Source organism: Neopelma chrysocephalum, unplaced genomic scaffold (assembly GCF_003984885.1).
Source record: "Neopelma chrysocephalum unplaced genomic scaffold, ASM398488v2 Primary Assembly neopelma1_84, whole genome shotgun sequence".
Lineage (NCBI taxonomy): Eukaryota > Metazoa > Chordata > Aves > Passeriformes > Pipridae > Neopelma > Neopelma chrysocephalum.
This window is the reverse complement of record NW_020897746.1, coordinates 8,596,470-8,620,501: the sequence shown is the minus strand read 5'-3', so window position 1 is coordinate 8,620,501 and position 24,032 is coordinate 8,596,470. Positions and strand designations below refer to the sequence as shown.

Sequence of the window (24,032 nt, the reverse complement as noted above, 5' to 3'; positions counted from 1 at the left end):
ACCATGTGGCCTCTGTGGATCTTGGCTATTGTTGGAGTGTGACAATGTTACAAAGGGGAGCAGATAATTTGTCTGCATATACAGTCATCTAGGTCTCTTTGTTAGCAGCAGTAGGGGTTTGTGCAGAGCCATCACTTGTGAGTCACTGCCCCAATGATAGTTCTGCTGGGCTATTTAAGGTGTGAGCTCCTCCATCCAGCTCAGAGGGTGGCCTTGGTGACACACATGCTTCTGTCACTGGTGTATCCACGGGGGTTGCAGATTTTACCTGTCACAAAGGAGACTGCCTTGCAAAAACCCCACTATCCTGGCCTGATTAATAGTGATCTTTGTACTTTGGACTGTACCATGTAAACTGTTTTTCTTTACACCCAAAAAAGCTGCAGCTGTCTCTAAAGAGGTGGAACTGTAGCTGTGGAGTGTTCCCAGCCCTGCCTGGCCCCTGTACTGAGGGATGAGCTGCAGGTGGCACCCAGAACCTCTGGAAGCAGCTGGACAGTGCACTGAGGAGAATGGTCTGACACCACGGATACTGCAGCATCTTTGGGACTAGGGTTTGGTATTTACACAAGTACTGCTAAGGGGAAAGATCCACCTTCCTTGCAATGCTCAAGCCTTTGTTCTGAGAGGAAAAACCCCAAGGGCATTTACACATCTGCTGTGAAGCCTCCTCTGTCCTTTGCTTTGATGTCAAACCTCCAGCCCTGACCTAAAATCATCAGTTGTAAAATCATGATTTTCTGTGTAACTGTAGGGAACTGAAAGAATTAACCTATAGAAAACAAATTGTGCAAAGTCAGCTTTAATCAGTGAATCATTCCTTCCCCACACTTCGTGTTTGTGGGTTTATACGGGCAATGACATAATGGCTTGTGAATTCGGAATTCCGAATTTTTGCAGCTGTAAAACACGGCCTGTGCCGGCAGAGGGCGGTGCCGGCGCCTCCCAGTCCCGTTTGCTGCTGGATGAGGTGGGATAATCCCGCCTGGAATACTCAGGTGGGATCTGCTCCCTTTTCCTGTTAAAAACACCGAGATAAAATCTTTGTAGTCACGCAAACATCTATGTGCTAACTTCCAAATACTTAATCAGATTAAATATTGAATATATGATACAACCTTTTAAAAGCCCCTTTAAAGTCAGGGTACTGTTACTTTAAAACCCAAATCCTTGATTTAATTGCTCTTTAGCATATGTGCAGTAACTTTGGCTTTTCTATCTCTGTGTGTATATATCTGAGAATGCAGAACACTTGTTCAATAGTATTATCTTTTTTTTTCCCCCCCTGAATTAATTGTTTCAGATTTATCTAATATATTGAGTTAAGAATAGAACACTGCAAATTCTTCTCCAGATGCCTGACAGCTCAGTGGCTTAATAATTAACTTTCTGGGGACTGAGACACTGTTTTTATCCAAGAAAAATGTGTTCAGCCTGTCCACCAATGAGCCCTGTTGGCAGCACCAATTTCCACAAGCAACAATCTACAGTGATTATGAGTAAGTGACTGGGGTGAGTCACTCCTTATTCTAAGAAAATGCAAACTATTTCTGAGGTTGGGATCACAGTCACCCATGAGGCTGCATCTCGAGCTTTAAAAAAATGGTAGGAGCAAAAAAGGGAGAGGAGAATTATTATTGCTCCTGGTTCTTAGTTTGTTGGGTTTGGGGGGTTTTTTTGGTCATATTTAGGAGCTTGTCCTCTTCATTTGTCAAATGACTAATTCAGGACAAGGGCTGGAATAAAAGTCTGGTGGCCTGTGTGTCAGTCTGCCAACTCCTCTGTGCTGAGAGCAACAATAACAGACCCCTGCTGACATCAACTGCCTTGGAATGCAGTTGTTGCTAATGCTGCTTTATCTGTGGAGGGATGGCAAGATTTTAGTCTGAGATCTCAAACATAACCACCTCTGAAACTCTGATGCCAGCAGATGCTCCTGGGTGATTGCTTCCACTTGCTGTTCCCAAAGGTGCCAGGCTTTGGAAGAAGGGCAGAGGCTTTGCAGTCCTGTAGTTCAGTAGCAAGTCTGTTCGTCCACTACAGGAAGAACAATTTAAACTGTGGAAAAGCCAGAAATGGTGAAATTTGTAGAAATTAGACTGAAATATTCTCTTAAGCAAAGCTGCTTCCTGCTATTCTATCCAGAATGATTTAAATTGCACAGAACTACAGGAATACCAGCAAAAAGGAACAGCTGTAAGTTTGCAGGAGGAGGAATTCACTAGCCAACAACCTTTCACAGCTCTCTTCTGTTCCTAAATCTATTTTACAGCAGAGCAAACTGAGACATGAAGTTATCCACAGGCGTTCATAAAGTAGCTGGCAGAATTCACCTGGAGCCTGGGAATCCTGATGTCCATTCCTCCAGTTAACCCACAGCACCTCTGGTCACAGTTATCCTCTTCCTGACTATTGGATTATCCCGGGAGTATTGAAGCTCTTCTATGATAAGGTACAGCATAGATTTAAGTACAATCTAAACTCTGGAAGAGTGTGCAATCTGGAAAAGAAGCACTGTTAGTCAAAACAGGAGTAATTAATGAAGGTTAATTATGTCTGGTGATATTTGACCTATAATGGGAAATGTTGGGACTTTCATTTAAAACCTAATAGGAAACACATTAACCCTTTGGCCTTCAGGGGAACATAGCAGCAGAAAAGTCTAACAGGGAATTAGGGGACCCCTCCTCAGTTGGGAGGGGTGTACCCAAGACAACTGGAAATTTCAGAAAACTTCAGAATTTCAGCTACAGGTGTGCCAAGTTGTTCACTGTGTGTTTGGAAAATCTCATTGATCCAGGGAATGGCACTGACAGGAGTCAGGTAGAAACTCCCTGTGTGGACACAGCTAAGAGAGAATTGATTTGCTGGGAGTTTCATGGCACTTCCTCTGGATGAGGGGTCACTGGATTCCTGTTTCTGAGTGCAGAGCACTGTCTGTCTCAGACTGGCTCCAGGAAATGGATGCTATTCCGCAGAAGCCAGAAGATTTCGTGGAAGAGCCGTGGCCTGTTTCCAGGTTGCAGTTCACCCACTGCCCTGGGGAGGGTCATTAGTGGGAGGGAAGTGGAGTTGGGATTTAAAGGCACGAGGAGAGGAAAGAAAAATGACAGCAGGATGGAGAAAAATCCTGTCAATCCTTACTAAGGATTGGCACTTGACCACATTAAAACGTGCTGATCATCTAAATAAAACAATGGCCCAGCTCCAGAAATGATGTGTAAATCACGGATCAGGGAGGGACTGACACACTGAAAGCAAAGTCAATGGCACTGGTTTCACTGGGGAGGAGGTTGGAGCAACCTATGAGCTCAACAAAAGAGGTGCAGTGTAGTGAGGAATTGTTCTCCTTTATTTCACATCTTTCTTAATTTGCATCGCAATGTGAAATGGAAATCATGGGGTCATCTTTTAAAGGTGGTGTTTATATATTTTTTATATATTTATAAGTCATGGGGTCATACAGATAAATATATATAAAAGAGTGGGAAGCTGCCTAATTTGTTCTCTGTACCAGATTGCTTTGTGTGCAGGTTCCCAGTGGTGAAATAGCTGTACCAGCAGGAGTGTGTAACAGTGCTCTGTGGGCATGTGGAAGACTGGAGGTACAAAGTTATCAGAAAATCTTGAGAAATCTCCAAAGCACATTTCCATCATCCCAATCACTTCATTTTTACCCACTATATGAAACAGATGTAAAAATAGCTCTTTCATCAGTGGATTGCTACACATATTTGGGCTGCAGAGGCTCAGTTCTGTTCAAGGCAACGCTGTGAAATCATTTGCAGAATGTGCTGTTAATCAGAAGCAGCAATTTAATGTTACGTATCCATCTCTCCTCCCACCCCCAGCTCCCCTTCCCAATTCTGAGCAGGAAACGACACTTGGATGGAGCTCAGCACTCTGACTTTCTGGATAGACTCTCTAGGAATGAGGAGGGACTTGAATTCTCTCCATATGTCATTTCCTTTCCCCTAATGGCTAAAAAAAAAAAACCCATTGCTGCAGTTCATATAACTTAAAATAGAGAGAACATTCCCAATACAGGGAAATCAGGGCAGGGGGATGGGGCAGACAGGACATCCACATTCCACCTCTGAAGAACTGCTTTGGAAAGTTGGACTTGAACTAAGCAGGAATTTTTCTTCCTTGTAGAAATATTGTTTTATGTAGTTCCTAAAATTGAAGCTATTACCCATCTGTACCTAAGAGTATATCAACACCTGCAGTCTGGGGCCAGACATGGATTAGGGAAGGAAAACATAAGTAGAGGGGGAATGGTAACAACTTTACAAGATGTAAATGAAGTCAGAAAGGAAAAACAGAGGGAATTGAGGAAACCTAACAATGGGGATCTAATAATTTCTAAAAAACCCAATTTTAACAGCAAATTATCATAGGACTTAAAAAAAATCAGCTTAGCCCAATCCTGCAACCAGCTTTTGTCCAGACTACCTTTAAAAACTTTTCTGTTTGGTACAAGCAAGAGCATCTGCAGATATCCCACAGTGCTGCAGAACACAAAACTCGATCTGCTGTGTTGCACAGTGGATTTGCAGCTGTCAACAGAGTTCAGTGTGCTGTAGTTACAGACAGAAAAAATACCCCAGGAACAAACATGACAGGAAAAAACCCCAAGAAAACCCATTTTAACTAAATGGAAAGTTTACTTCTTCATAGCCAGCCCATACACATCTAATGTGTATTAGATCCAAATTGGAACATAATGTCTTTCTAGCAGCATAATCCAAATGTTTGTTAAATTTGTAGAAACCAAAGTGTGCAATGAGCTTTGCAGAACAAATGAGAGATGACATTTACTCAAAGAAACCCTAAATTTTGCCCTCAGTGAATGAGTTGCATGTGCACAGAGGGGCTGGATGTGTCTGCTTGCAGGATGATTATATTTGGTTATATCACATCTTTCATTAGACACATTGCCTAATTAGACATGTTGCCCCTGAATTCTACTGCTAAAAAGAAAAGGAGAAATCCACCTTTCCTCCAGTTCTATTTTAAAGGGTTTCAAATGTAGAATAAAAGACTGATTCAAGACACATGGTGACAGATTTTGCTTTAGGTTACTTTTAGCACTTCACCAGACCCGCTAACCTACTTTAATACCTGTGCTGTTCTTATCTGGCATGAAACCTTGCTTTGTAATTTCTAGAATGAAATATTTCAGAGGTATTTTTAGAGAAAACTTTATCTTAAATCCTCCCACATTGATTTCACAGCGAACTCAGTGATTGTTAAAAGAAAGCACAAAAGAAGCCAGTACAGCCTGTGGACAGGTTAAGTATTTCTGCACTTCAGAAAGTATTAGGAATTAGGGTTTTTTTAAAAAAAGAGAGATTGCTCTGTTTATTGAACCTGCAAATGCTTTTGTGCCATGATTGAGCTTATTTGTGGATTTAGTTTTCATGTAGCATGTTTATAAATGTCTCCAGAATTCATGTAGGCAAAGTGGAGTGTTTCCAAAGCTGGATAGCCTGGGCTCCTTTCAGCAATTCCCAGAACTGTGGGGAGACGTGGTTTGCACAGTCTGGGACAGCTCATCTGACTCTGAGTGGCTGCTTCCCCCTGGCAGAAAATAACCATCTCATGGGGTTAAGGCTTTGTGAGCTATTTTTGTCTTTGAACCTTGCAGATTCAGCTACCTGTAGAAGTACACGATATTGTCATAATTTGATAAGTTTCCTGGAATTAATCTTGCCTCTTGAATGGAAACCTTTGGAAGTAACTTGTATGAGACACATGGAAAAACTTCCACTTCCTTGAAGAAACAGAGAAAATCAGCACTACCAGGTGAGGGCTGTTTTAAGTGACTTGTGCTGCCCCAAGATGCTTTCTCTGCAAACATTATATGGCCAGAGGAGTCTGCTGCATATTATCTATATCTGTATTTATCTCTGACAGCCACAGTCCCTGCAACAGATTGGAATGAGATAATTTAGTCCTCTTAAACCTCATCATAACCCCTGACATGTGGAATTCTGTAAAGCTGGAAATGTTAATCCCTGAATATTTAGATAAGTAACAATGGCCAATGAGAACCAGCTAATTGTGCCAAAGTATTAAGGCTTATCAGATAATGCTCTAGGGTTTTTGGGGAGCCAGGAAAGCATCTCTGCTTTCCATGGCTGTGTGGATGGAAGGTGCATCACAGAACATTTTTTACTTCTTCCAAAGCATTAAATAGTGGCTGTGGCCCAAGCAGGGTGTTAACTGGACAAGAGGCTGGTTTAAGAAGGCAGCTAATTCCAGTGTATCACTGTTGATCAGGTACCTGAGGGGTGAGTTTACAGCAGCAGGACTGAGTCAGCTCCTGGCACCCCTTGCTCTCTGCATCACCACCATAATTAAAACTCAGAGAGACAGCATAGGACATTTTACAGCTCATCTCTGGCAGACCACAAAGTCATTATTTCAAACTGATGCTGGGCCACGGGGGATAAGAAAGATTAGAGAAGATTTGATTTTCCTTTAGTGGCTAAATAATGTGGCTTGGTCAAAAACAGTGCTGTCAACTCTCCTAAATACTTGTTTGGGCTGAGAGTCTTCCCAATAACACTTCATTTGTCTGAGCTGTGTTCCACTGGGACAACACACACCGTGTCCAGTTGAATCAGGCACTTTCTGCAGACAGATGTTGTAGTACAGCAGTGAAGCAAATTCTTGGTACATGTCACTCAGAGGAGACTGTTTCCAAGTGTCTTGTCCTATAAGGTCTTCTAGGAACCTCCTTGTACCAGCCCAGTAAACCTAAGAATGAGATTCTCCAGTTGCTTCAGTCACAAAGAAACATGAGAATGTCCTGCAGAGCAATTGCACGAGGGAACGTGTGGTTCCTCAGGAAACCTCGGTAATTTCAGTTGGAATATTTAGCATGTGGTTCTCAAAGCACTTGACAAAGCCTATTCATGTTATGTTCAATGCCTGTCTCTAATATCTGCCTTTTCTTCTTCCAAAATTGCATTGGGATAGCACTGTCCTGCAGGACATGATGAGGAAACAACGTGGCTAAAGGGACTGCATGGAATATCTGTGCATCAGTTACTAATCCGTTCTGGATGGATGGACTTAGAAGTTATCTTAGTGACTAACCACTGGAAAATCCTGTGATATGGGAGCTCATGCATTTTTCTGTAGCCACAGCTGCAGTCATTTCCCTTCAGAGACACATCATTTCCCCAAGACACATCCTGTCTCAGAGGGCCACGGTGTCTCTGCTCCAAGCTCTGTCCCCTGTCGCAGGAGCCAGAGTATGGGTGGAGATTTCCTTCCTAGTTTCTTCTCCTGAAAAGCTTCATCTCCAGCTCCAGCTTGAGAAATGGATTGAATCTTGACCTCTTGCATAAACATTGTCTCTGCGTGCCAAAGGGAGCCTTAGTGAGAACCAGAGCCCCTGTCTAGACATGTTTCTTCATCCCAGCACTCCGAGAGGTATGTCTTCCACTGGGGGTTAACTCTCCTGGTCTCGGAGCAGCCACAGGGACAGAGTAAAACCAGACTTTTAAACATGTGCACCTCAGTGCTTTAGTGCAGTTTGTTCTGTTCACCAGCAGCGCAGACAATGCTCCAGTCTGACAATTTTCATAATCTGCAAAGGGAAAAAAGGAATCTTGTACAAAGGGAAACTTTCTGTTCCCAGTCTTTATTCCTGAAATGCAGGAGCACTTTATACGTGACTGCAGCGGGGTTTGATCCTTTTGTACAGGGAAGGCAGCAGAAAAGGCAGCCCCACAGAGGACAGAATTCCATTCAGGAACAGGACAAAAATGTGATGGATCTGCAATGAGTTTAGGAAGTACTTTAGCGATGGTGAGAAGTTATGATTGGCTTAGAGAAGGCTTAGAATGAAAACCTGTGCCAAAGAGGCAGACAGGGAGAACAATGCCCATTGCAAGCAAAGGTGCTGATGGAGCAGGAATGCCTTGAAAGGGAATGAGTTAATCAGGTAAATTAAGAAAGAAGCAGGGAACACTGGTGGTAAAAATGTTCCTCATCCTTCACAATTTTTTAAAGAATTTATATCTTGTTTTTGCCACATTAACAAGGCTTTATAAAAAATATGATAAGAAAGGGAAAATAATTTTGTAAATATTTCAAATGTATTTATTTTTAAAATAAATTGAACCTGCTAGATATATAAATCTTCAGGGGGCTGCTTAGGTGTATTCTGCTGTAACACTCCTCAGAACTACACCATTAGGTGGCAAAATAGGCATTTAGCATTAACAGTTGCACATACAATGGAAAGACGTTGCAGAGAAAAAGAAAATGGAAGTGTAATTCTCTTCTGATCAATTAATCTTTAGCTCCATGATCTCTAGGGGTGGTGTCTATATAATTTCAACCATGACAGGTTCTGGGAAATCTTAGTAAATGAAGACAAGTAGAATGAAATACAATCCAGATAATTTTAAAGATCTTTATTTTAAAAAACTGCCTCAGGAAAATAGTTTTAATCTTTCACTTTACTCACAAAAGCTTAATAGTAGGGGCAGATCTCTCTTGCTCTCTTGATAACATTACAGAAGCTGGGGAAGAATGTGACATAACACCAGCCAGCTCTCGTTACTGCTGAAGGAATGTGCTGTGATTAAACCTCTATACAGAAAGAAATGGAATGTAATTCTTAAATGTTGATTTGCTTTGAACACATACCACATGCTGAGCAATGAGTTTCCAGTATATTCTTTCAGTTTCTAAAGGTGGGGAGGACCTCACCTCCGAAAAATTAACTACTCCAAAAAATTCCTCTTCTGGAAATGAACACTACCTGGTTGAAGGTGTTTATTCACATTTCCCAGTGTCCAAACCCACTAAATCCTTTGAGGACTATCTGTGAGTGCAAAACTTTCTTTTTCTTCCTCTTGGGAAACTCAAGAAATCAAAGCTCTTTTTTTTGCGCAGCCATAGAAGAAATTTTTGTATTTCTAAACACTTCTTCAGAAGTTTCACTCAGGGGATACCAACTATCACCTTATTTTGTCCTCATGGACTCCTCAACAGCCCTGTTGGTGTCCTAAAGATGCCTGAACTTGCCCCTTCTCTGTGTTTCCTCCAATCCTTTAGATGGAGCCTCAGCTGTGAACTCCTGGCTGAGGAAGGCTGGATGGAATTCCCTCCTGAGCCCAGCAGCAAGGCTGTTATCCAACAGTGAGCTGTGGGGTGATGCAAGGCACTCCCATCCCTCTGGATCCCAGCTGGCTACCTCAGCTTGAAAGGATTTGTTGTTCAGTGATATCAGCCTGGAGTGAAACCTGGAGCTCTTGTCAGCAGCTAATGATGGTTTTTGCTTGCCCCTCTCACAGGATCTCACAGGATGAAACCTCCTCTCACCTCTGGAATGGAACTGTGTAAACACAAAATTCACTGTAAGCTCTTGGCTTCTAAAACCTAAAGCAGGATCAGCAACATATTGGTTAATTTGAGAGTATTTTGAGAACCTAGGGGACAGCACTGGCACAAGAACCTGTGGATCATGACATTCCTGTGGAATTCCCTTGGGAAAGTAGCACTTCGAACCATCAGGTGCTGTCAGCATGTTTGGTCCCCCACATTTGCTGCAGTTTCTGGTGCTTTGAGAGGCTTCCTGACCTCTGCTCACTGCAGATCTTGCACTGAATCCCTCATGAAGCTGCTCATCTCAAATCCTGCTCTTGGCACTTCTACTAAGGGAAGGGGAGCAATGGGTAAAAATCTTTATTTCCCAACAGGATTGGGACACAAACATCTGTGGGACACCCAAGGCACTGCCATTGTAATGCTGATACAAAGACAGAAGGGAAAAGTGAACTCTTTGCATCTGGTGCAGCTGTCTGTCCAAGTGCAGCCTGACCTAGGTGGTTCTACCCCTGTTAGGACCCAGTCCTGACCTAACTGGGACACAGACCTGCCTGCTGGGCTGATGAGAGCTGGAGCCCCTCTTCTCTCCCCCTGTTAAATACACACCTACTCTACAGGATTTATCTTGGATGTATCAGTAAAAATCCTCAAGCCACGTTGGCTGTTTAAAAATAAATAAATAAAAAAATCAAATATCCTATCTATTAAAAAAAAAGAGCCCAGCAGCAGCAGCAATCTTGCAGGCAGCACATTTTATACAGTGACCCAAATGCAGGGACTGTCAGTTAATGCTCTCACACTTGCAATAAATCACAGTGTTTTCACTCAAAGGCAAGCAGCGTGTCCCAAAATCTCAGAAAAATTTATAGTTCTCTGAAAAGCAGTATGAAACTAAGTGTGCTTCATGACCTCTAAAACCCACTTTTAATGAAAGCATTAAATGTTCATAAAACTACTGAACAATGAAATACTGTACTTAATCCCAAAGGTTTTTTTTTTAATATTGGCATTGCAATTAATGTCTGACACGCTAGTTATCCATTAGAAAGAAATCATTAGTAAGAGTTCTATGTTTAACATAACATTAAATACTTTTGTCAAATTATATCAGAATTATTGAATGCTGGGTCCAGAGAGCACTGCAAGACCTCAGAAATGAATAATCATCACATGTTAGGAAAAATCTAGAATAACCTAGAAATATGTGAAGTATGTGAAAAGTAGCTTTATATTTTGTTTTTCTATTCAGTTCAGCAGTGGCCAGGTAATGTTGCAATATTTGCAAACCATCAGCCATTTGCTTTACATACTTGGTTTGAGAAAAGGATAATGACCTGGCTATGTGAATTTGTAACAGATTGGAATTTAATAGTATGACCTTCAATTACAAAGGCTGATTTTTCTTCTGTTTTTTTGTGGGTTTTTTTTAACGTAGGAATCAGGACACCTGGAATGTCTTTGAGGTGTGTGTGAATTTACAGGAACCACGACAAAGTAACTTTTTAACCGTTTCAGTGCAATGTAAAGCCATAAAATCAGTAGATATTTTGTGCCTGTGTTTTGTAGTAAATGAAGTTTAGATTATCTGTGCTGTGAAGGAGGTTGGTGTCCAATATTTGCTAGTTTTGTGTTAACCAGGTGATGGCAAAGGCAACAGACATAGCCCTGGGTGAGGAAAGGATCCCAGGTGCTGATCCCAGGACTGTTTTGCTTCCCAGACACTGACACTGGCAGGAAGCTTTGGAAATTTTCACCTGGAAGAACCTGGCACTGCAGACAGGGAGGAAAGGGATGTGAGTCCACATGTACCCACTGTGGGGAGGTGTCCCATTCTATGGAGGGAAAGCTTTAAGAACCACATCCCACTTCCAAGGCCTTCAGTGGGAAAAAACCAGTTCCTCACCCCAGGTTTGAACTAACAAGGCCCAACTCTGAGCTCTGTCAGGATGGGATAACCCCAGACATGTCACAGCTCAGCTTTGTGTCACTGCAGAAAGGAAACCTCCTGGGCTATGTGGAAGCCACATCACGAGCTGTGTGAAGCACAGGTCATCTTCTCATCCCACGTGTGGATCCTGATCCATAGGCTGGATCCTAATCTCTGACACGTGATAACACCTCAGAGGTGACCTCAGCAGGAAGGTGCCAGAGCAGTGACATGTCCGAACGAGTACAGATATTAGTGGGGTTGTTAGTAAGGAAAGGTGAGAGGTGTATTAGCTCAGATTCCTAAGGGAACCTTTACTGTGCCAACCTTCCCAGCTTTTCCAGGAGCTTTTCCCACCCTCGAGGCCCCTCTGGCCCTGCAGAAAGCTGTCCATGGCTCTGCTGCAGCGTGGAGCTCCCCTCATGGGAAGTGTGTTGCAGTGCTGGGAAAACTCTGGAAAGAGTCCCCTTTCCTGCAGGATGGGAGTTAAATTAGGCCACGTTTTTGTACCACAAGGCATTTTTGTACTTTTTATTATTATTCTGAGAACGGCAGTTCACAGAACCGGGCTGCTGATTTCTACACAGTGCAGATAAGAACTAAATTGGTCCAAAGTTTAACAGTTTCCAGGGCTGGTCTGTCACACCCTGCCCATGCGGAACACTGCCCCGGCTCACAGCACCCCTGAGCGTGACCACGGATTTCAGCCTGGCTTGGAATTCTCCCCCCATGTCTGTACCCTTGATTCTCCTTGTCTAACTCCCCACACAACTTCATTGTCATCCCCCTTCCCATCCCCTCCTCTCCACCACGGCCATTCTTCCCATCCTTCCCGACCCCCAGCTTCCCTCCCCCAGGACATGGTCATTCCCTCTGCCCTCCCTGAACCCCAGGACATGGCCATTCCCCCACTCCTTCCCAACCTCCAGCTCCCCCCCAGGACATGGCCGTTCCCTTCACCCTTCCTGAACCCCGGCTCCCCCAGGACATGGCCATTCCCTCCATCCTTCCCGATCCCCAGCTCTCCCAGCTCATGGCCATTCCCCCGATCCTGCCCGACCCCATCCCTGCCCTGGATCACCCCAATCCGCGCCGCCACCTGCCGCGGTTCCCCCTCCATCCCGCCGGGCCGGCCTGAGGCGGGGCGGGGGGCGGGCAGGGCGTCCCCGGGGCCGGAGGGAGGGCCGGGAGCCGCGCCGGTCCCGTCCCATCCCGCCGTCCGTCCGTGCGGCCCCGTCCCGGCTTTGTTGCGCTCGGGGGCGGGGAAGCGCCGGGAAGCGCAAGGGAGCGGAGGGAAGCGGGGAAGGCTCCGCTCCTCCTCCGCGGCCCCGGCCCCGCTCATGGCGACGCTGGGCACATCCGGGCCTCTCCTCATCCTCCTCCTCCTCCTCCTCCGGCGGCCGCCGCTGCCCTGAGCGCCCGGCCCGGCTCCATTCGCGCCTCCCCCGAGCCCTTGGCGGAGCAGCGGCGGGGGAGCCCCGGCCGGGGCCATGTCCAACCCGGGGGCCCGGCGGAACGGGCCCGTCAAGCTGCGGCTGACAGGTGAGGCCGGGCCGGGGCCGGGGCCGGGGCGGCAGCGGCGGCTCCGGGTGGCGTTGAGGTTGAACCTGGGACCGGAGCGGCCCCCGGGCCTCGGGGGGAAGGGGAGGGAAGGGCAGGGCGAGGCTCCCTCGCTCGGCCCGGGCTCGGCGTGTCCGGGCTCCGCCGCCCGCCCGGGCCCGGCCCCGCCGCCGCCTGGGCGAACTTCGGGCACCGCACCCCAACTCGGGGGTCATTCCCCTCCTCGGCGCGGCGCGAACTCGGGAGAAACTGTCACGCTCTTTGTTTTGGTCTCTTTGTTTGTTGTTGTTGTTGTGCTGTTGGGGATTTTTAACCGATTTGCTGGGCTGAGGTCGCCGGGCACCGAAGAGGCTCCCCAGGGCAGCGGGCACGGCCCCGGCCCTGCCGGAGCTCGGGGAGTTTGGGCAACGCACATGGAGGGGTTTTGGGGTGTCCTGGGCAGGGCCAGGATTTGGGATGGATGATCCTGGTGGGTCCCTTCCAGCTCAGCGTATTCCCTGGTCCTGTGGTGGTTCGCAGTGGCTTGCGCTGCCCTCTTCCACAAGACCACTTGACCCCAGATATTTCAAAATACCATAAAAACGCTTCACCTGCTTGCTGGGGAGGAAAACAGTCTGGTTTTAAATACTTAAAACTATGTCCTCTCCCGGATAAGAACCCAGGGAAATGGGTTTAGAGGAAAAAAAATATATTAGAAGTCCTGCTAGAGCTTTCTATATTAAAAATACAGGACACTTTGAACTAGCTCTTTTCTTTAAAGTAAGTCCTCCAGTAGATAAGCGATATTTTGTGTTCTGAAGCATCAGTACCTGAAGGTAAGGAATTAGGAAAGAATAGATAACACTGTAAATACTCATCTCTACATATAGGGCATTTAACCAGCTTGCAAAGCAAATGTTTTTAAAAATACCACAAGAGTTGATACATTTACTTTAGGTGAATGAGAAATATCTCCAGTTTAATGCCTAATAAAGAGAGGTGTTTTCATACTGATTTTTCCAAGTGTGTTGTTTTTACAGGGAAAGTAAAATGTATCTGCTTATGCTTTACTTTGGAAATACTTGGACTAGATTTGTAATCCAGTTTTCAGAGAGATTTGTGAGTGTCTATATATTACAGTTGGAAATAAAACTCTTAAAATGAGCTGCTGCATGAACAGTGGTGCCTTGTTTTTACAGAGTGTTTTGTAGCCTTCTCCTCAGGTTATTGCTGTATTGATGCAGTGCTTTAATACTTTTTTCCCTGAGCAGTGAGTGCTCAGACTTGCTTATCTTTGGAACATTAAACATGGTCTGTAGCCTTATTTAAGAGCATGGAAAACACTGTCTAGGGAGTTGTCTTTCTCACCTCTGTGTTTTGTGTTCAAATTTGTTTCATATTTCATTTTTATTGAGGATTAAGCATCTAATGAAATCGTGCCTGTGACAATAACAGTGTGCTGTGGGGAGTGTGATTGTATCAGAACTCACTTTTATGCGCTGAGTTTCACTCTGATCAGTCCCCAAACCAGGCAGGTACAATCCTAAGGAATGGTTTTGAGTTTTTTGGCATCTTGAGCACAGGACGAAGATAAAATGGTCTTTCTAGGGGCTGTTCCAGGGTCAGCAGCTCTTGCAGTTGCTGAGGACCAGTTCTGTTATTGGAAGTTTATAGGAAACATTGGCCTGTTTCTGGAGCTGAACAGCTTGAGGTGTTTTCTGCTGTAGGTAATTGTGAGTTGTTTCACATAAGGTCATTTGTTGTAAGGAAGCTTTACATGTTTAAGGAAAACACTGAATCTTATTAATTCAGCTGACATGTTGTCACTTCTTGCCTAGGAATAGTTTGAAGTGTTCTGTGTGGTTTTGATTACCCTTTTTGATTGGAAAAGCAGTTTGAGGGCTCTTGAATTCTGAAACTGTTTGGAATTAGAAGAATCTGTATATCCAGTGTTTTTAAAAGTTTATTCTCGAACTGACAAATGCTATTTAATCTTAATTTTCTTTGGCTCTGTGAAACCAGCAGTCTTCTGTTTTGGCTCGAATGTTTATAGGATTAATTCTGCAATCATTGTTTTAATGCTTATCTTTTCTGTTCATTATCTCTAAATTAGATGGTATAGATTAAAAAATGGATTTCAAGAACTGGATTCAATTAGCAGTTTTTCAGGACATAAACATTAAAGGTTTAGATGGAAAACATTGTTTTGACTGACTGGATAAATGACAGGGTAATGTTTGATGTGAGTCCAAGAACTGATCTGGAGCTGGTGCCCAACTTCTCAGTCCATCTTGAGGAGCCAAATAAAATATTTAACCTAGGCCTCATTTTGCAAAAAAGGTTGATTCTTTGTTGGGACCTTAAGAAAGTTCTGAGAAATGTTTGGCATACCTTTACACTAAGTGTTTAACAGTTTATTTAGGTCTGGGTTCCATAACAGACACAAACCACAGCGGTGGCACACTTGGAGTAAGTTTTTATTTAGTTTGCGGCGCATCTGTGTTAGACATTTCTTATGAAAGGTTATTCTTCTGCTCTGAGGTTCAGTTGTCTGTTGCAAATATCACCTGACTCTTTAGTGATACACAGGTCAATACATTTGCATTATCTTGAGCTGGAAAATTGCTGCATAATTGTTAAAATCCAGATATTATGGTTTCTGATGTTCCTTCTAGCAGGAGGTGTAAACCATTGTTTCTGATTAAAATATAGGCAATGTAATTTAAATTAGCTGAAGTCTAGAATTGCACCAGTCTTCTGCAAACTTTACCTTAGCAGCTTGTAATAACAATATCCAGGGAAGCTGTACTGTAAGGAAGATTCTTCAGCTCTCACATCTTTACCCCCACTTGATCTAGTCCTGAGTACATCTGAGTTCTCCAAAAGCTGCAAGTGCTGTCACCCCCTTCCATTCCTACTTGTGATTTTTCTCAGTGTTATGTTGAATTTGTGGATTTGTCAATACCCTGCCAGACAGAACATGCCATTATTTCTTCCTGATTTTCTCTCAAAATGTTGTATTGTGTTGATCTCGTATTCTTAAAAAAATGAGAAGTCAGTATTGCTTTCAGTGAATATTTTAAGTCCTAATTTGTGAATTATCTAATGTTAAAAGAGCTACATTTCACTGCTTTCACGTAGGAGATCAATGGCAGGTATCTGAATGAAGCCCACTAAGTTGTTTTTATCGAGGAGATAGTTTTTAAAATCAGTTTGAAGTCTGCAAGGTGTGAGTGCTACAACATACAGAGTTGGATAAACAACTCTGGTAAAGTTGGGTAAAAAGTGCAGTTTATTTAGTTCCAGGTAGTGTTTGTGTGAGAATAGTTAACAAGAGAAGATACTTCCACAGCCACAAAGCACAGTCACACTGGGCTGGAAAAAGTGGTAACAAATATTCCAGGGATAAAACTGGAATGAGCTGGAAGAGTTTTGCTGGTGCAGAATGAGAGGTAGGACCGAAGTGATGTTACATTTGTTTTTCCTCCTCCTTACTGTGGGATTGCAGCTTTCCTGCAGGGTTTGCTGGTCAGAGAAATAAAAGCACTGGGTGTTGTGGTGTAGAAAATGGATCAGCATCTCCTCTGCTGTCCCTCTCTCTTGCTGGTTTACTCTCTTCAGCCCTCACACTGCCGAGGTGGGACTTTCCAGTAAAGTTACACTGTTGAAGGAAGAAAATGCTGCTGTTTTATCAGTCCATAGAAGCTCTTGTTGGGATGCAAATAATACTTCTTGAGAAACATACCTATTATTTGGAAAAAGCCAGAATATTCTTGAGTTTTGCAAAACAGTGTGGAATCCTCAAACCTGTTTTTTTTTTGCAGCGGATGAATTTAACTGCTAAATTAATACAATTGAAGACAGTGGTTAACCTGAATCCTAAATTTTCATCAGTGGTGTTGGAAGCAGGACTGAAGTTCATGGATAGCAGAGCCTCGTTGTAGGAACAGCATTCTGATTGATTGATTGATAAAGTAGATCCCTATGTTTTTAAGGAGCAAGGCAGTGTTTTTATAGTTGACTGAAATCTTAGTGCCATTTTAGGTCAGCTTAAAATCTGAGTGCTGTTTCTTCTTTCTCTTTGTAGTCCCTGGCTTCACTTTCTGGGCCCTCCCTTGTGTTGACTCCAGCAACTCTGGGATGAGCTGAAAGCTAATCCTACCAGGAATAAAAATGGTTTTTTCTATTGGAGAAGAGGGATGCAGACAAGAAGCTGAAAAGAGGGCAGGACTGCCTCTTTTACCAGCAGCCTGTACTTAGATAGGCTTTGGTCAACAATAAAACAATGGGGTTCCTTCATGTAAGGTGTATTTGACTTAAGTACTGGTTTTTAGTGAGCCATGTGTCATTAAGAAATCCCAATCAATAAATTACATAGTAGGTGGATTAAACTGGTGCAGTCATAACAAAGTCAATAGACGTGTCTGATCAGAGGTGCAGGGATTGATTGATGGCTGCTTGGCCCTCAGTATTTTCATCAAAGTATGCAGTGTGTGCGTGTAAATATATGCTTTTTATGTACATAGTATATAGTTATAGATATTTATATACATATAAATCAGTTGTGGAGCATACAGATGCCAAAGAATTGTAATAAACATCTGAGCAGCTGCATGGAGCACTTTCAGCTGTTTGTTTCTATGAAATCAGCTTATGTGACAAAGTTTTATTCATCTGGGTATAAAATTAGGTATGTGTGTTCAAGGGTACATAATGGGGTATCATGGCAAGGGAAATGAAAATCAGAGAGGATTTGGGAGAGGGAATCATAGTAAGAAAACAGCTCTGTGGGGGCTTCAGTGGAAAGATTTGAATTCAATTTAAAAAATATTCACCTTTGGCTGTAAAATCAGGAGAGCATCACATAGGAGAGAGTGGAGGTTTTACATGTGTAGGGAACATGTGGGGCATATGTAGGAGACATATGGGAAATCTACAGGCAGTCCTAATGGTAGTGTTTAAAAAAATAAAGCTCTTGGGGGGAAAAAAATAAGAGAAATCCCAGGGGAGGAAAAATAGCGAGTGATGTTTAGAATTGTTCTTTTCAGTCGCACTTAAAGAGTTTAAGCTGCCCTGGAAGGTCTTTCTGAGAAACTCAGCTAGTGGGGACAAATTATTTTCTGTTTTCTTTGTTAATCACACTGAAAAATCTGATCAGGCCCCAGATGAAGACATTTTGCCTTTATGCCCATAAGGTGAGTGGGTTGATGCCTGACAGGAGACAGCTTTTCATGTTTTGTTCTGGTTTGTCTCATGGCCTTTGAAGTGTTCCCTTGCTTTGCCATATCACTTAAAAATGACATCTCACCGCTGGGCCAGAGTTTCCTCGCAGTGTTTAGAAAGGTGGGTGATTTCTTTGGGTGTTTTCTCTCCTCACAACTGTGCCATTCCCTGGATTCTGACTCTGCTGAATGGCACGAGTAGGTTACTACACAGTTACTACCCAGCTGTTATGTGCAGGTGTAATGTACTGAGTGTAAATGCCCGTGGCACGTGCAGTGTCTGACATCATTCTGGTGGCTTCTCAGAGGTGGGAGGATTCATCTCAGTGATGTCAGACAACGCTTATAAAAGCAGCTCCTGTGTGTGTGTCTGCTATTAGCAAAGCATGTTCCTGGTTGGGAAAGAGGATCAGAATCCCGAGGGACATTTGTCAGTAACATATTCAAGGAAGCAAACTGTTGACTTTTTCTTGCTGCTTAATCTTTAAATACTTTCAATGAAAGCATAGATAAGATTGCTTGTAACTTTAAGGAAATCTTCATGGGTAGGTAACAAAGCTCAGGACAAAACTGGCTGAGCATTATCCTCTGAGGTTAAGGGGGAGGCTGATACAGGATGGAGAATAGACATGCTCAAGATCATAAAAAGGATAAACCAAGTAAAGCTGGGATTTAGAGCCACTACCTTTTGACTTTCTGCCCATGGACATTGTTTCCCTTGAGTTTAAATCCACAGAAAACATGGATCTGTTTTGGGCCTTCTGAGACCACATTTGAGGTGATTTGGGTTCAGTTCTCTCTTACGTGCCGGATTTGTCTTGCACTATCAGCTGTGCTTCAGCATCCTGCAGACTCTTGGCAATTACCTTTTTTCTACCTCAAAATACTGTTTTTGTTGTCGCTGGGGCAGAGCAGAGCAGGAGGACTGATACCCCCCCAAAATGAGTATAAAGTATTGCTTAGTTGAAGTGTTACTCACATTTTCAAAATTCTGAAAGTGAAAGAAAAAGCAGCAGTCAGTGAGTTTATGTGGCTGTATCCTGGTGGTAATTTTCTGGGATGAGTCTTGGCCAGCACATATTTAACCCAACTTCCAGGGCTTGTTTTCTTGCAGGAAGGGAGAGTGACTCCAGCCATGGCATTGTCAGTGTAACGGGTTCAGTGGGTCCTTTCTGTAACACACTCATTTGAGTTCTTTCAAATATGCAGAGAATGTCCAGACTATGTAATTTCCAGGTCACAGCAAAACTATGCACCCAGATTCTACCATTCATGCTTAAATTAGTGTGTGTGATGCCATCTTGCCACAAACACTGGAGTGACAATGCCATGGGAAAGCTTTCCCACCCACAGCACCGTTTTAGGGATGGACATGTCCCTCTGCTCCATCCTGTGCTGTCACATGGGGTGGGCTGAGGGATATATCCAAGTTAAAAATCCACCTCTTCCTCTCATCCCTCTTTTTCAGGTGTGTGCACAACAGAGGGCCCTGGGCTGATCTCGTGGAATAGTTTGAAACAAGTGACATACACTCATTTTCCTTCTGCCTTGACCCAGATTTTAATATTACCAATGGAGTTAAACGGAGTCATAACTAATTATATCTGTCATGATGCTTCTTTTTAACATGCTTAACCATTTGATTTGGAGTTTATATATAGGTAGTACACAAACTCAATTAGAGATGCAGTTGAACTGAACTGAAGGTGGGACTCTGCACTGGTAATATTAGGGGCATTTGCTGAAAACTTGAGCCAATTTGGGGATTTCTTTCTAATGCAGATAAAGACCAGGCTGTGCACTTGTGAAATTACATGTGGCAAAACTGCTTTGTGTGTATCATAGGACATGAGGAGAGTAGATGGAGTGTACTTAGTAATTTGCTGTTTCATTTTAGTGAAATGCAGTCTACCAAATGCAGATATTTTTCATGAAAAATATGTAAATGTATAAAATTAATCCACTTCTATTACTGGTGGGGGAGGAAAGATGTATCTGGGTTAGAGTAGTTATAAACATGGCTGATTAAAAAAAATTAAAATAAAAAGGAAAAGGAAAGAAACATGTCTGAATAAAATTCATAGAATTACATTCATGCTTAACTGTCTGGGATTAGTATCTCATGGCATTAATTGTACCAAGCATTCAGGTGTCCTTATGACAAAGAGTTCTTCAGTTCAACTCTTAACAGAAAATGTTCACTATATATTGTTCTGAAATTATTAATTTATGATATGTGTAATTGTTTATTTTCAGAAAAAAGCTCTCACTGTGTTCCCTGATGGATTTATTAAAATAATGGTTTATAGCTCTGTACAGAAGACTGTGTGCAGGACTAAATGAGTAATAGAATTGTGCTTAAGTGTAGTAATACTAAGGTGTCCTCTTCTTTGTTTAGCAGCAGAATAAGTACTTCTGTCTGAATTTATAAAAGATGGTATCAGATGTGATATAAGAAACTTCGTAGGGTGGAGCTTCTTGGTAATTAAAGCTTGTGAACAACCCTAAGAAGTTGTGCCATCTTTCATAATTTCAGGTGGGTTGTGTATGTGGCATTTCTGAATGTCTAACTAGTAATTCTGGGTGTTTGGTGAAGAACAAGGTGTTGGTGAACAGAATCTTCAAATGTGTGTGTGTGTATATATATATATATATATATATATATATATATATATACACTGTTAAAATAAATTGATGGTCAAGGATGGATGTTAGAATAGGAAAAAACCTCTGTTCAAGCTCATTAATGCTGCTGCCCAGAGGAAGCGGCCCTGCTTCCTTAAAGAAGCAAATGCTGCCTGTAAATTCCATGCAATAATTCCAGTTTTACCTTAAATAGTTGGGTATCAGCTTTTTGTTTAAAAGTCAAAGGGGTTAAATCTTTGTGATGGTATTAATGAGGGGGACCAGGAGGGTGAGACCCTGAAGTGACCCTGTGGCCCTTTCGTGAACATCTTTCCTATTTGGGATTTCTACTTTAAAACTGTTTTGAAAGATGATTTAAAATGCTGTTGGCTTCTGCCTTCTCCTGCAGCAGGAAAAGAGAAGGCCTGCAAGGAAAAAGTGACTTGGAGTACTTTTCAGGAGTACGTGCGTCGTGCCTGGCCTGTCATAAAATATTTGTGTGATTCTCCTCTCCCTTCCTTGAGCAGTTCCCACAGTTCATAATGTTCCCTCAGTAGCTCTTACAGGGGGTGGTAAAAGGAGGTTAAAAGTTCTGTAGCCCCATCTACAAGGACAGACAGTAAAGTTCTTGGTTCCCCTCCCAACAGCAAGTTATTCTGCCTGGGAGTAGTACTATATATTTATATTTGTCTGTGTCTCACTTGCTCGTGAGGCCAAGAGATGATGAAGAGATTTCAGTTCATGTGTGAGATGTGAATGTGGCATTGTGAATACGTGCCTCGGATTTCCTCATTACAATATTTATCATTTTTCCTGAAAGTTCCTTTCCTCTGGTGGATTGTTCATCCTGTAGAATAAGTCAGCTATTTCCTGTGCATCAGCATAATGTAACTTCATCTGCACTCAGGGCTTTGGACCCAGTCAAAAAGCTTTATATTTTTGGTAAGTTGATGGAAATTTAGGAACTTCAGTCTCCACATTTCAACAGTTCTTCCCAGTGTGGTCCATGCCTGGAGATGCACTTGTTCTCCACCCCCTCGTGTCACTGTGATGGAGTGGCAGTGAATGCACAGGAAAATTGTCCCTGGTCCCCCTGACCCTTGAGTGTCCCTTTGGCCCTTCAGTGCTGTGGGAGTGCTGGGTCCTGCACTTGCTCCTGCTTCGTGTGGTTTGAACACAGTTTTGAATTGCTTTGTCTGAACATCTTTGCCTTTTATTTGCCACCAGTGGAATTTATAACTCCAGTTGAACTTGGAGTACCAAGCTGGAGCTCACAATGCCAGCTCTAGTTAGCACTTCCCATCCTAACACGCTGTTCTGTGCTTTAACAGCCTAACACAGTTCTCATGCTGAGGAGCTAAATCAGACCGAATTTATTTTGGGAACATTCTGTTCAAATTCAACCAATTTCAAGAAGGAGATTAAAAATACATTAGACATCTTTTAGAAATCCTTGGTTCTTGTGAATCCTTTCTTCTTGGGCAGCAGCTCAAGCAGCGACACCGTAATGGGCAGGTGTGGCTGTGTCAGCCAGGTAAGGATTGGGGCAGGTTTAGTAAATAGGAGGTGATTTCATCCTGTTAATGCTGAGCTCAGTGTGCTTCTGGTGTGAAGAGAGGCATTGACTGGAATGCAAAGGGCTCAAAAGCTGGATGAGGGTGGAGGAGAAGGGAGTGACCTGGAACAAGGAACTGTCCAGGGCAAATGGGCGGCTGGTGGAGAACAATTTTTGGCAGGACAAGGTGCTGAGGATCTGTTGGTGCTGGGCTGTGGTGCTGCAGCACTGACCATGACACAGGGTCACGGAGGCAGCCTGGATTCTCCTTCTCCGGGCTTTTTAACACTTGGATTTGTAACCAGGGAATGTTGCTGCTGCACATGGGATGTTCCGTTAGTGAACTGCGTGGATTGCGTGGAAGGAGGGTCAGGACAGCAGAGGTGCTTTGTAAGAATTAAAGATGCATAATAAATGCAAAGAATGTAAGTGGTCACAGTTGGACAGGGGCCACAAGTTTAAAAACAAACAGGAAAAAACACTCCCTCCAAGACTTCTGCCATCTGTTCCTTTGCTCCACATGTTCGTCACCTTGATCCTATAGAGCAGAAATAGGGAATTAAGGGCTGGCTTCTAAGTGGCCATGATTCATAGCAGAATTCTGAAAAGGCTCTCAGATAAGATCAGGGTTACTCCTTATGTGTAGAACAAAAGGAATTCTTCAGCTTTTAACAAACCTGAGAATTTTTTTCTAAAAAAACCGTTGAGTCTAAGAAATGATGTGATATCTTGGTCACTTCATTAATGTTAATATTTTCTTCAGAAAACTGGTTGTTCATTATGATAATTGAATTATGCAGTTGTTAAGTTTCCTTGGCTAATTTACATGCCATCTTTTCACACAGGTTTGGCCATTACAATTAATTTTATTTTCCAGAGAAGTGTTGCCTGCTATTGATGAGTTCATTGCGTGAAAGATTTGACCTTTTTTACTTGGAGTCAATGTTAATACGTTGAGTATCGAGTGGACAGAGAAAGCTATGAGCTGTGGCACTCACAATTTGTGTTCTCTGGTGGATCTGTGTGAAGATTTCTCTGATTTTACAGTTTGTCCCCACTGGATTTGCACCTTCCTGTGTCAGGGGGTGGATATAACACACTGTCCTTTGTTTACGCTGAGTTGCCAGTGGAGTGAAAAACTTTGATCTTCACTCTCTGTGTATATTAAACACACACCCAGGAGCTGCAAAAGAGTTTAAACAGTGAAGAACAAATGAGAAATTCCCTGTACTGGGCAGGTGTAGCTCCAGCAGGAGACAGGCAGGTATTTTAAGTGGAGTTTCTTGTAGAGGCCTGTGCAGAAAATCTCTGTGTATGGACAAAGTGAGGAGAAGTTACTGGTGCATTCAGATGGATGATTTCTTTTTCAGTAAACTAAAAATAAATGAACAACGTGAAACTGCAAGTTTCATTTTAAATAAACTTAATATTGTCTATCTGTGGGGAAAAATGAGCTTTTAAAACTGTTTTCATGTTTGTACAGTGTTGTTTGTTGCTACCTAACAGTGCTTCTCTTTTCCCAATGGTTGGTACAAGGCCGAAGCAAAGTCTGCTCCTGTGGGACTTGTTTTCCAAAAAGCTTTTGGCAATTGTAAAGCTGTTAAATACTTGATTTTGTTCAGCTGATCCCCTTTATCATGATTTAAGGTCTGTGAGAGCCTTGACTGCTTCCCAGGGGCTTGGTCAGGATCAGTTTGGTTTTCAGGTACACACTACACACATCACCTTTGTGCTGAAATAAGGATGTGTTTATCAGCTCATTAATGAGTTGTCAGAGTTTCAGAGGTTGGTGTATCTTTGTTGTCCTAAC

General features: G+C 43.0%; 1 protein-coding gene and 1 long non-coding RNA gene across 4 annotated transcripts in view; both read left to right on the top strand.

The window, feature by feature from the left end:
• Positions 1-1,342: 1,342 nt before the first annotated feature.
• LOC113971754 lies at positions 1,343-10,750 on the top strand. Of its 3 annotated transcripts, XR_003535642.1 has the most exons (5): positions 1,343-1,499; positions 2,273-2,452; positions 3,518-3,605; positions 5,651-5,808; positions 9,321-10,750. It is a non-coding gene; the product is annotated as an uncharacterized LOC113971754 (long non-coding RNA). The 3 variants fall into 3 exon arrangements; XR_003535643.1 differs by lacking the exon at positions 3,518-3,605 and having other exon boundaries at positions 1,384-1,499; XR_003535641.1 differs by lacking the exons at positions 3,518-3,605; positions 5,651-5,808 and having other exon boundaries at positions 1,384-1,499.
• A 1,667-nt stretch (positions 10,751-12,417) lies between these two features.
• Positions 12,418-24,032, top strand: part of SMURF2 (SMAD specific E3 ubiquitin protein ligase 2) — a 58,540-nt gene continuing 46,925 nt past the window's right edge. Inside the window, exon 1 of the mRNA XM_027692005.1 lies at positions 12,418-12,823. Coding sequence (XP_027547806.1) covers positions 12,772-12,823 — 52 coding nt within the window. The 5' untranslated portion in view covers positions 12,418-12,771. The remainder of the gene's footprint in view (positions 12,824-24,032) is intronic.